We start from the raw sequence: 13,603 nt of genomic DNA on the forward strand, positions 1-13,603 counted from the left end.
CTCTAAAACTTCTACTTGCCATTATCCCACCAAGATCCAGGGGGCGGTAGCTATCCTTTCCGTCCGCTCCGCCTTCCCGGCCCGGCTCGCAATAGCCCCACGGCGCTCCTTCCAATCAACGGAGAGCGACGCACGTCCTTGCGGAAGTGACGGCAGTCCGAGTCCGGTGGGGGCGGTGGGAGCGATGAGGGGACTGAGACGGTGGTAGCCGTTGTGTGAAGATGGAGGTAGGAACCTAGCATTAAGAAGGCTGGCGAGAGAGCGCGGCCGACGGGGTTGAAGCAGAGGCGGGAAGCCGGGTGGAGAGGCGGCTGGCGGGAGGGGAGAAGAGAGCGGGGTTTGGGGAGTGTTGTCAGAATGTCGGGGACAGAATCCGTCGCTCCAAGCTAACTCCTTACTCCCCCTAACTTATCCCCGCGGCTTTCTTTTGGTTTCCAGTTTCCCGGAGGAAATGACAATTACCTGACGATCACAGGGCCCTCGCACCCCTTCCTGTCAGGGGCCGAGGTGAGCACGAGCTGCCGACGCTGTGGGGGGAGGGCCTGAGGCAGCGGTGGGGTAGGGCGGCGGGGAGGAGTGCGCGGACGCGGGTGCCCGGGGGCTGGGAACCAGGGACAGCGATTGGTGTTCAGAGAACACTGGCAGCTGCTTCTAGAGCCTATGAAGACTAAGGGGAAGGCCCGGGAAGCTGCTGTCATCAGAAAAGCAGGACTTTGGAAAGAGTTAAGCCATCTCAGAGTGATTTTGGATTGGAAGACAGGGTAGAATTGTTTCCTTTCATTGGGGAGAAATAATCTTGGGGGATCGCAGCGGGAGGAAAATATATAAGATAAATCGGGGTGAGGGAGTTTACTTAACTGGTGCACATGTGTTCATTCTTGAAACTATCTGTTGTAGGGTGTTTATTTCGCTTAAATTTCCTGCTCAGGGATTTTTTTTTTAAAGTAGTTATGTTTACCTACAAGTTTGTTTTACTAGTGACAAGATGAAAGGAAATAATTGCCAGAAAACAAGAAGGGGGTTGAGTACAACATGTGTTTGTTTGCCAGTGACTCAGAGTTCGGGCAGGTTACTACTCCTTTGTCACAAATTTCCTAGCTGTCGAATGGCTGTAATAATAGTTTATGATGTTGTGATGTAGAAATAATGGTTATGGTGAAGTGCTTTTTAGTATTTGTGAAAAAGTTTTGCTTAAAATACTGTCATAAGTTCCTATCACTTGTTTAGGCAGGGTGAAAGAGAAAGATTTGGAACAGACAAAAACAAATTTTCCAGTCTTTGAAAAACTGCAGTCTTGAGCTTTCCAGAATGTTTTTTGAGGATTTTAATTTTTTCCCAAAAGTGAAGTGAATCACTTCCATCAGTTTTTTCGATTGCTGTTGAATATGCTTATCCTGTAGTAAACTTTAATATTTTCATGGACGAGAACTAGATTGACAAGGCATAGTTGCTAGTTTAATTTCTTTATTGCTATTATTGCTTATTATTCTCTTAAGGAGGGGAAAGTGAATCAAATGAGCGACAAATTTAGAAAAAATTAAAAAACTGAAATCTCCTTGGTGCTTCCCAGTCTCATTGCCAGTTTCTTCTGAATGATACCTCCGTGGTTTAATTTCATCATTTGGAGTGTTGTAAACCTCACATTGGCCTCATCCTCATGAAAGTGCATCATTGCCAATTTCTTCTGAATCAGATATAAATTTAGAGTGTGGTAAATTTCACACTGGCCTCCAGAAACTTCCCAGGTTTGAGTGTATCCTTTGTTTCTATGACTTTAAGAACTAAGAAAACAAAACTATTTTGCCAAGAAGCTCATAATTAAATTTCAGTATCTTCCTTTAGCTTAGGTCTTTGTCATTGCTAACAGTTGTTCTCATTACTTATTCACCTTCCCTTCCCCTTTTAAATTTTTTTTGAACTACCCCAAATATAACTTAGGTGATACTTAAATTGTTTTTTGGAAAAAGTGATATTTATGGTTTGCTTGCCAGAAAAAGATAGATGCCCACAAAAATACTAACCATAAAAAAACCTGGAAAATTGGACCTCATTGAAACTAGGAACTTCTTTTCATCAAGACATCATTCAGACATGAACTAGACACACCACAGAATGGGAGAAGATATTTTAATACACATATTTTAATACACATCATTTTCAGAATATATCAAATGCTTATGTAGAGTAAAAAGTAAAAATGGGTAAAAGACTGAACACACACTTCACAAAAGAGGGTATCCAAATTGCCATTAGGCATATGAAGGAGTGTCATCGTCATCACTCACCAGGGAAATGCCAGTTAAAATTATCATGAGTATGACTGTACACCCACTAGAATGGTTAAAATTAAGAAGACTGACAATTACAAGACTTTGCAAGTATGTAGATAACTCTTAATCATTACTGATGTAAGTATAAATTGGTTCAATCGCTTTGGAAAACTAGCAGTATCTACTAAAGATAAACATATACCTACCCTGTGACCCAGTTTAGTTCTACTCCTTGAGGTATACATGAGAGAAATGAGTGCATATATTAACCAAAAACATGTATGTTTACAGCAACTTTAGTCATAATGGCTAAGCACCGGAAACAACCCAAATGTCTATAAATGGATACATTTGTAAAAAGGAATACTACACAGCAATAGAAAAGGTCATCAACTACGAATAAATGAACCTTGGGTGATATGAAAAATATATTGTTGAGTAAAAAGCCTGACATAAAAGAGTAGACACTATATAAGTTTGTTTTTTAATGAATAAAGAATAGACAGTGTCACGCTATGTTTATAGAAATCAGAATAACAGTACCTGTTGTGGAAAGGAGAGAATATTGACTCAGAAGGAGCATAAAAAAATCTTTTAGGTAGAGATGTTCTGTATTTTTATCTGGGTGGTAGTTAATTGGATGTCTACATGTGTAAAAATTCTTTGAGCTATATACTTTAAATTTGTGTATTTAATGCAAATTATACCTCAATAAAATAAGAAATAATAGTAAAAATTTCTAAAGAGTAAGTATCCAGAGAGGAAGGCTTAGCATTTGTTACAATATTGCTTGAGACAGGAAAGTTATACTATCTGAAGAGAGTTTGATCTGTTTCCCTCATTCAGGTTGGCTCTTACATAATGATACTAGGCTTTGAGCACTTAGAGAAAAATAATATAAAGATACCTATTTTTAATTAGGAAAAGTACTTATAATATTAGAATCACTTAATTATTTCAGGCTGAATAGTTAAGATTTTCGCTACTGTAGCACTTTTTAGAACAATTAATTATTTTAATGATACATAGTGCCAGTGTATCTATGAGTAAATAGGTGTTGGATTAAAATAAGTTTCTTTAAAATGAATAATCTACACAAACTACTTAAAGAAATAGTGGGTTGTGTGTCTTGGCATGGGGAAATATGAAAAGAGAGAGAGATCATGTTTTTATTTTTTGGTCCTCTAAATAGCTGAGGATCCTTGTTTATAAACTATAATTCCCAAACTGATTCTTACCTCAAAAAGACCCACAAATTTAACACAGAGGGAGAAAGCTGAATGAGAGGGTAGCTACATCATGTTCCTGTTTTCTCCTTTTGTGTTGAAATTATTTGTTTTTATTTTAATATTTGCTACAGTTGTATCTTTGTTTTATATATGAGTTATGTAGTAGACCCACTAAAATAAAATAACTAGATATCCATTATTGGTTTTTTCCCCATAATGTTAAAGGTCATTTGTGGTAGTAAAAGAGATTTAAAGTGAATCTCTTGCATTTATTCTAGCATGTGGTTTACCCCTCTGTATTCTTGATCATTGCTATTATTTTACTTTTCTTATTTAGGGAAGAAACAAACACATAAGCAAAACAAAGCCCCCCTCCCCCCCCCCCCAAAAAAAAACCATTAAAGCTATGGATACTGAATAGAAAAGCTGTTTCCACATTCCAGGGGGTGGTGCATAGAAAGAATGCCTTGTTAATTTAATACAGTGGAATCTCTGCATGTGTGGTTTTTTAGTGTTATCCATGAGAGCATTCCAGATGGTTTATGAAGGGTAGTCCTTTGCAGAACACTGGTCTCTTGTTTGGGATATGAATTTTTATTCTTTTTAGTTCTTTTTAACAAATAGTATCATTTTCACATCTTGGCAGAGTTGCCTTTTTATTTGTTCTGGTAAGCAGAAAAAGATAGGCATCTTTTGCTTTGCTAAAGCAATCTGTATCTTATAAAAAAACTGAAAACTACCATTATACAACTATTAATTTAGTATATGTTTCTGTGGATCCTTTTTCCGATCCCCATAACTTTGTTCACATGAAAATTTGGTAGAAATCTTTGTACTCTCTTCCTGAAAAATGTCACATGAACCTACGTAAACTAAAATTTCAGAAAGAGTAAGTTAAGAACTTTCACGCAGTAAGAAGAATTGTAAGCTGTGTACTGAAAAATGTTTAGTTTTAGATTTTAAGTTTTTCCTTAAGAACTGCCGGCTCCTATGTTCCTTGTGCCACTCTCATGTTATATCCTAGACAACTACCAAATTTTTACCATGTTAAGTAAAATAGTAAGGATCTTAGAGAATGAAAATGTAGAAATGTAGCTATTACATATTTTTGTCTTTTAGGAAACTTTTCCGTTTACCAGTAAGATTCAGAAAGATTAGGCATTTCACAGACATACTTTTTTCCCCCTAGTTTCTACTAGCTGGAAATACTTTTTCTAACAACGTCTTCATTGAAATCAAAATGGTGTAGCACCTGGCTGGCTCAGTCAGAGGAGCAAGCAACTCTTGATCTCCGGGTTGGGAGTTCAAGCCCCACATGTGTGTAGAGATTACTTAAATAAACCTTAAAAAAATAAATAGTGATATTACTGAGACCCTTTGTGGGTCTATAAAAACCTTGAGGAACTCTTAAAGAATTCATTGTTTAATCATGAAAAAAATGTGGGTACCTATTGAATTTGATCCGAATCAGTTGATATTTACTATGCCATGTGTGGGCTGACAGAATTTAAAGTTTCTAAAATTCCATTTATCTATGATAACTGATTAGTAGGTCTCAAGTTAATAATAATTAGGATATTAATATTGTTAATAGCAATGGTTAAGTTATTAAGCAATTATAAGGCAATGTGATAAAAGTTTTGTTACTAAATCCCATTAATTCTCATAATAACAATATAAGGAGATTGCCATTACAACTCTGATTTTATAGATGAGGAAAACCCCTTCAAAATCACATAGTAAGTGTCAAAGCTGGAACTTGAACCTAGACCTTCTCTGACACTAAAGTCTCTTGCAATTATAATGCTCTTGCTGCAAATGTCACTAATTTAGTTTTTTAATGTCTAAAAGGAACCATGGCATTTAATATATTTTCATTCAGACATTAGCCTGTCGGCTCCCTGAATGGTGGATCCATTCAATATAAAAAGAGTATATTACTATAGTTGAATTCAGAGGAAGGGATTGAGTTTTATAGCCAGCTAGAGTACTCTTTTTCTTCGTCTCTTACAGAAAAGCTGTCAGAGCCAGATTAAGAATCTATTAGAGAACCAATTTGCCTTTTGGCTGTAGCTCTTGTGAAGGTTTTTCTCCTGAGTATTAGCTTTATCTTGGCATTGTTGGGTTTTCTAAAAATGCTGTACAAATGGGAATCTTAACTGGTTGTTAACATCATGATCTCTAAGATGGAACTCTTAAGTGTAGATATTTTAGAAGAGCATATCATTCCCATGACAGTACCTTTTAGGATTTGCTTCAAAGGAACCTAAAACAACAGTCAAAAGTATAACTGGTTGACATTGAATTTCTGTGGTCTAATAGTTCAGGTGTATAATTGCAAAACAACTGCTGTCTATTAGAATCTTTTGAGAGTTTTTAGGCGTCACAGGCAAAACAATTTATAAAGACTGGGTCCTTGGACTAGTGGTGCCAAGAGAGTCACTCATTAGAACTGTAAGCATGATAGGACAATTGATAAAAGCAGATTAAAAAACTGAAAACTGTGATTTATACTGGCAGCCTTGTATGTCATATGACCAAAGGTATGAGGAAGAGAGGTTTATTTGCAAAATTAAATAGGTCCAGAGAAACTGATAAAAAATAGGATCCAGGCTGAAAAGAGGTACACTGAGAAACTTCAGTACCCAGCCATGTTCTTCACTTAGCAATATGCAGTTCCTCCTCTTCCCACTAATTTTTTTTCCCTTTTTCCCCCTACAGACATTCCATACACCAAGCTTGGGAGATGAGGAATTTGAAATCCCACCTATCTCCTTGGATTCTGATCCCTCACTGGCTGTCTCAGATGTGGTTGGCCACTTTGATGACCTGGCAGACCCTTCCTCCTCTCAGGATGGCAGCTTTTCAGCCCAATATGGGGTCCAGACATTGGACATGCCTGTGGGCATGACCCATGGCTTGATGGAGCAGGGCGGGGGGCTCCTGAGTGGGGGCTTGACCATGGTAAGGGGCAAGACATTATCAAGCTTACCCAGGCTCATGGGCATGATGTTAAGGGAGTTAAAAGTGACTCTCTCTTCCCTACTACACTTGGGTATTACTTGGTTCTCATTCTGTGGTTAAAGGCTCACCAACAAAGACTTAATTTCCCTTGAACGGAATTTATCAATTTGAATCAATTTTACTTGAAAACTAGTTTTAAATTATAAAACGTCCTGTGTTCACCCTAATATGAAAAGGATTGTGGCTTTGGGGGGAAAAGGTTTTTTTCCTTCTATTGTTACCTTCATAGCCCAGGATTAAAATGTGAGTGTGGTAGCTAGCATGTTGAGAGATTTATTCCAAAACAGTCTGAACCAAATGTATTAATTGTGGATTAGTATGTGTTAAAAATCAGTGTATTGGGCTTCCAGCACATTTCATCAGTAGCACATCTTCACACTATATTTGATGCCATACATCTCTAACATTGGCCTTATTTACTCTTGATTGCCTGTGTATTGCAACTTTAAAAGCCACTATTGTAGGAGAGTACAGGGAGGAAGTTTTTCTTTACCCTATGTGTCATCACCACCTCCAGATTACTGAATAACTTATTTGTTCTTTAAATTATCCAAAATTAAGATTTCTCTGATTAGTTTTTATTTTGGAACAGGCTTTTGAATACAAAGAAGTGACTTTAATATAATTTCTGTACTTTATTATATGTAGACAAATTATTTGTTTAGTGTTTAAACGATGATACAGTTTGGGTAAGCAAGAGTATAAACTGTCCTGAATTCAGTGGGGGGAAAGAGTGGTGTTTTTTTATATTTAGTGTTTAATTAGTCCTTCTGCTTCTCTCAGGACTTGGACCATTCTATAGGAACTCAGTATAGTGCCAACCCACCTGTTACAATTGATGTACCAATGACAGACATGACATCTGGCTTGATGGGGCATAGCCAGTTGACCACCATTGATCAGTCAGAACTGAGTTCTCAACTTGGTTTGAGCTTAGGGGGTGGCACCATCCTGCCACCTGCCCAGTCACCTGAGGATCGTCTTTCAACCACCCCTTCACCTACTAGTTCACTTCATGAGGATGGTGTTGAGGATTTCCGGAGGGTGAGGCATTCCCTGCCAAAATCAAATCTGCCATGATATTCTGGGATAAAACTCTTGGCATACAGAGCCTACTCAGTATTATTTGCTCCTGCCCTGCCATCTCCTCTGCTCTTTTCTGGGTATGGGGTCCTGCCTCTCAATCTACAGTTTATAATGCTTTTCCCAATCCCCATTCTAATTGGTCCTCACATACTTTACTAATGTCTTAATCCTATTGCCTCTTTTTAGCATTTCTGAAAATTACATCCATGTGCCTAGTTAGTTCCCCCGTATAAAAGTCCTTTTCTTACAGTTCTCCAGACATGATCCTTCCTTCTTCCCCCTTGTAATTCTCTCTTTTTTTTTCCCTACAGCAAATTCCCAGCCAGAAGACAGTTGTGGTGGAAGCAGGGAAAAAGCAGAAGGCCCCAAAGAAGAGAAAAAAGAAAGATCCTAATGAACCCCAGAAACCAGTTTCAGCATATGCTTTATTCTTTCGTGACACACAGGCTGCCATCAAGGGACAGAATCCCAATGCCACTTTTGGGGAGGTTTCAAAAATTGTGGCCTCCATGTGGGACAGTCTTGGAGAGGAACAAAAACAGGTGAGCAAAACATGGAGGATAGTGGATAGTGAATGCTTTAGAAGTTTTTTCTAAACTTTTTTTCTTTAAAATTTTTTAATGTGTGTTTATTTTTGAGAGAGGGACAGCATGAGCAGAGGAGGAGCAGAGAGAGAGGAAGATACAGAATCTGAAGCAGGGTCCAGGCTCTGAGCTGTCAGCACAAAGCCCTACATGGGGCTTGAACTCATGAACTGTGAGATCATGACTCGAGCTGAGAGCTGAAGTCAGACACTTAACCAACTGAGCCACCCAGGCTCCCCTTTCTAAACTTTTTTAAATGCTCTTATTTCATATCAGCTCTTTGTTTATAGCATTCATAGATCATACTTTGTCTTAGAAGTTGCAGCCATCCACTGAATCCAAAATACCCATCTAAAAATTAATAATTTTTGTAAAAACACCAAATCTAATTTTACTAAAGCCCTTTTTTTTTTCTGTCAAATTAGGCCATTCCTCGGTAACCTGCAGCTCTAAAATCTACTACCCTAAGTTTGAATTTAGGGTTTAGTTTACATTTTTCACATTGGTTTAGTATAAACTTGAAAACTATAGTTAATCTCTCTAAATTTGATATGGATTTTAAAAATAAATGAAAATTATACTACATAAGATACAATTAAAATTGAAGATGGCTATAATTATCATTACCCTACATTCCCCACGTCTTATGTCAAAGTGAGTCTGCTACTTAATTGAAACAAAAAGCTAAAATGTATTATAACTTATAACAGTTATTTATTGCTGCTCAACAAACCACAAATTTAATAGCTTTAAATAGTGGCAGTTTAATATTTGTTGTGATTCTGTAAATTGGTTAGATGGTTTTCCTGATGTTCTTGCCTGGGCTCATTCTTGTGATTGTCGCCAAATGACAGCTAGTGTGGCTGGCCAAGGTGACCTTGCTCCTGTATCTGACAATTTGGTTCTACCTGTTAGCTTAGACAACCTGATTCACATAGCCTCTCATCCTTCAAAAGGCTAGGCTGGCTCGTTTATAGTATGGCTGACTTAGGAGCAAAGTCTGTCTCCCTCACTTAGGCCACATTTTCATGGTCAAAGCAATTCATAGGGCTATCCCAGATTCAAAGGAGGGGAAAGTAGGTTTCAGCCCTTGATGGAAGAAGTATGCAAGATGGGAGGAATTCTTGTGGCCATGATTGCAAATAATTTGCCACTTTCCTTAAGGGAGAATGTACTTGTTAGGCTAAGCATACTCCTGATCTTACATAATTTTTGGATCAGGTTTTTTTTTATTATAAAACTGGGCATGGTTTGGTGTTGCTTTAGAAGTATAGTTGCTCTGGAAAGATTTGCTGATTGGCTGACCTTCAGGTGCATGGTCACTAGAAAGTTTGCCATGAAGGTTGTTTTGATTACTAGCTTCCAGAAGTGTATTCACTAAAAAGAGTTGTAAATATTTAAATGAGTTGTCACTTATTGATAAATAATATAGAATTATAGGTCTTTTCTAGGAGTATGGGGAGTTTTTAAACAGCCTCTCTTTCCTGTAGGTATATAAAAGGAAAACTGAAGCTGCCAAGAAAGAGTATCTGAAGGCTCTGGCTGCATATAAAGACAATCAAGAGTGTCAGGTAAGAGGGTTATTTAAACCAATAAAACGATTTTTGGAGCTATTTATTAGCAGTTATAAGAAGTAAATACCACCAAAAACCTGTGTGACTTGTTACTACTATGCAGTATTAAAAGCTCAAAAGTATAGAACAGGTTCCCTGTTGTTTCCATTATAAACCTTGCCAAAATCTTTCTGAGTTTCTCCCCCTTATTTACTGTTACTCCCCACAGTTGCTCTTTTTTCTTTCTTTTTCTTTCTTTCTTTTTTTTCTCTTCTTTCTTTCTCTTTCTTTCTTATCAATCTGTGATGCGTCTTTTCATGGGAGATGATTAGAGTGAATATGTTCTAGGGAACAAAGTAAATCCCCAAATGACTTTTTTTTTTTCTTTTCTGGGGGGGGGTTTTTTAGGCCACTGTGGAAACAGTAGAATTGGATCCAGTACCACCATCACAGACTCCTTCTCCACCTCCTATGGCTACTGTTGACCCAGCATCTCCAGCACCAGCCTCAACAGAGCCCCCTGCCCTATCCCCTTCCATTGTTGTTAACTCCACTCTTTCGTCCTATGTAGCAAATCAGGCATCTTCTGGGGCTGGGGGTCAGCCCAATATCACCAAGTTGATTATTACCAAACAGATGTTGCCCTCTTCTATTACTATGTCTCAAGGAGGGATGGTTACTGTTATCCCAGCCACAGTGGTGACCTCCCGGGGGATCCAACTAGGCCAGACCAGTACAGCCACTATTCAGCCCAGTCAACAAGCCCAGATTGTCACTCGGTCAGTGTTGCAGGCAGCAGCAGCAGCTGCAGCTTCTATGCAACTGCCTCCACCCCGACTACAACCCCCTCCGTTGCAACAGATGCCTCAGCCCCCCACTCAGCAGCAAGTGACCATTCTGCAACAGCCTCCCCCACTTCAGGCCATGCAACAGCCTCCACCTCAGAAAGTTCGAATCAACTTACAGCAGCAGCCACCTCCTCTGCAGATCAAGATTGTGCCTCCACCCACTTTGAAAATGCAGACTACCTTAGTCCCACCAGCTGTGGAAAGCAGTCCTGAGCGGCCTATGAACAACAGCCCTGAGGCCCATACAGTGGAGGAAACCTCCCCTGAGACAATCTGTGAGATGATCACGGATGTAGTTCCCGAGGTGAGCCTCTGTTTTTAAGTCTTTCTCTAGACCAGTGTAAAAGTTTAATTATTTTGGTTGATCCAATAAAGGTGGAGGTTGCTACTAGCATTTAATGCCTGGCAACCAGGAGTACAGACATCCTGTAGCAGTTCCCTGCGACTGTGACTTGTCCTACCCACGACAATCTGTAGTGTTCTTGTGAGAAATATTTAGGAGGGTCTGCTATCCCAGACCACTCCTTAACTAAGTTGAAGTCATACTGCCATTCTACTAGAGGGAACACAGCCTAAGCATAGAGTTAGCGGGTGTCTATCCAAGGATCCTAAACTTTGGAGATAAAAGTTCTTCCATATCTCTTGCCTCTCGCCTACTTAGCTTGATGTTTTAAGTGGGAGGATGGACAGGGGATATAGCTAGAAAAAAATTGGTTCATATCATGGAGTCTTTCCAGAGAGACACAGACAGGTGCCACTTACCCTAGTTTTAACTTGTACATCACCAGTAGTCATTTTAAATAAAATGTGAGTCTGTTTTGAGACTCTAGCTCCACGATTAAGAAAGCAATCATTTTAAGGAAAAATCCCCCCCCCCCCATCAGCAGAAACTGTGAATCTCCCTTTTTCTAATGGCACCACATTTTGTCTTCTCTTAGTCCTCCCAATCTTAGTTGAGGTAACCCAGACACTATGCACATTGTACTTTTGACATTTTCAAAGGAATATTATTCAAGTGTGGAACAAAGTCAGTGACAGATGAAATTAAAGAGTACTAGCATGTGGCCAGCATTCCATCAAGAATCTTCATGTCAGTCTGCTTGACAAAGTTCTAAAGCTGAATAAAGAAAGGGAGACCAGGAACTCCTCTATTAGAATTCTGCCTCCATATGTGAAGGACTGTAATACCTGCTGCTCCACTGGGTTCCAGAATGCATTTGACTAGCTGGTTAGGTAAGTAGTAATCTAATTCATTTTTGGTGCTCTCTTCCTTTCACAGGTGGAGTCTCCTTCTCAAATGGATGTTGAATTGGTGAGTGGGTCTCCTGTGACACTCTCACCCCAGCCTCGCTGTGTGAGGTCCGGTTGTGAGAATCCTCCTGTTGCGAGTAAGGACTGGGACAATGAGTATTGCAGCAATGAATGTGTGGTGAAGCATTGCAGGTGAGCTTATAGTTCCCCTTTGTAGAATTTGGATATGACTAAGTTAACTGTGTTAGACATGGTAACCCCGAGCATGGGATCAGGATCACCTGATCTTAAGTAGACTAGACTGCTATACAGATGTCTGATTGTAGAGGCTACTGGAAAAGTTCCCCTGCCTTAAGGAGCTTACTTACATTTGCCATGTAGACAAAGATGATATAATTAACAGTTTTCGCTTTTTGCTTATATCACATTGTTACAGATGTTCTTTAACATTTAGTTACATATGCCCTTTTAAAAATGACGCCACAATAAGCTGTTAGTGACTGTGAATATTAGCTTAGTATCTCCTTAGATCAAATCCGACCTCTCAGGGAATTAGAATTTGAGGAGGAATGGTAAGTGGTAAGTACCACAATAAAGCGCTAAGTGTGGCAGGAGTGGGAGCAGGGGAGAGGTTCTGAAGATTTTGCCCATCTCTCTAGTTTTCCTGGGATTTACCTATACCCATGAAACAAAGCATTGGTATTTCCTGAGTCAAATCCTGTTCAGTAAATTAGGATTGCCTGAACCTATCTTTTAGGCCTACTGCCCTTATATTCCTATTGGGTGATACCATCTCTTCTTAATGCTATAGGAAATTATCCAGGAAGTTATTTATGACAGAGTTCAAAATGACTGTATCTTTAAATATACATATACATATACATATATATATAGATATATATATCTATATATATATATCTAGGCTGTAATTCTGAGTTTGTGTGTCTCTTTTTCTCTCTTAGGGATGTCTTCTTGGCCTGGGTAGCCTCCAGAAATTCAAACACAGTGGTATTTGTCAAATAGTCCTCCCTGTTCTCCAAGCCAGTGAAGACTTACCTGCTGGGAACATGTCTAAGAGCCTCTTTTTAAAACACAAGCTGGGCTTCTGGTAGTGCCTGATCTCAACCTATGATGTCATTCGTGCTTCTCCCCTTTCCTGTCTCTTCAGCCGGGGCCATACTATGGAGCAAGGCCATTGAGTTTGCTGTAATCTGGAATTGGTTTTTACTTTCAAGTACAAGCACACATAGCAGTGATAACAGCAAAGGGTGAAGGGTATATGAACAAGCAGAACATAGGGAGGGCTGGTGGGGGGGTGGGGGGAGGATTGTTTGAGGAAACTTGTTGGTGTAATTGTCATAGGACTTGCCTAAACAATTATTAAAATGATGGGAGCACACTCAGCTTTGAGCCTAGGAGAATCCATTTTAAAAGGGATAAAAAATTGCATTAGAAGTTACCTCTTAAACAGGAATATTGCTGTCACACCTATTATGTATATTACTTTGAGAAAAGTTCTCAACAGAACAGGCACATTGGGCTGTGGGGAAAATACCATCGTGTAGGAGTTTCTTATTTATTTCTCTTTACAAATATTATTTCTGTAGTCCATGATCCTCCTCACAGTTTGAGTGTAAAAGGCAGAACTCTATATCCTTAATATAAGAGGTTTTAGTAAAGTCTAAAGTTGTGTTCACTTGTGTTTGATAAAATATCTTTTAAAAGATAAGTTAGAGATGTTTTCACTTACATAATACG

General features: G+C 39.0%; 1 protein-coding gene across 1 annotated transcript; it reads left to right on the top strand.

The window, feature by feature from the left end:
- Window positions 1–73: 73 nt before the first annotated feature.
- TOX4 (TOX high mobility group box family member 4) lies at window positions 74–13,531 on the top strand. The gene is made up of 9 exons (XM_027065374.2): window positions 74–227; window positions 439–507; window positions 6,221–6,463; window positions 7,307–7,567; window positions 7,921–8,151; window positions 9,684–9,764; window positions 10,155–10,898; window positions 11,874–12,037; window positions 12,808–13,531. Exons 1-9 carry the CDS (start codon window positions 222–224, stop codon window positions 12,866–12,868), a joined length of 1,860 nt encoding a protein of 619 aa, XP_026921175.1. The 5' UTR covers window positions 74–221; the 3' UTR covers window positions 12,869–13,531.
- Window positions 13,532–13,603: the final 72 nt, after the last annotated feature.

This window comes from Acinonyx jubatus, chromosome B3 (genome assembly GCF_027475565.1).
Source record: "Acinonyx jubatus isolate Ajub_Pintada_27869175 chromosome B3, VMU_Ajub_asm_v1.0, whole genome shotgun sequence".
Lineage (NCBI taxonomy): Eukaryota > Metazoa > Chordata > Mammalia > Carnivora > Felidae > Acinonyx > Acinonyx jubatus.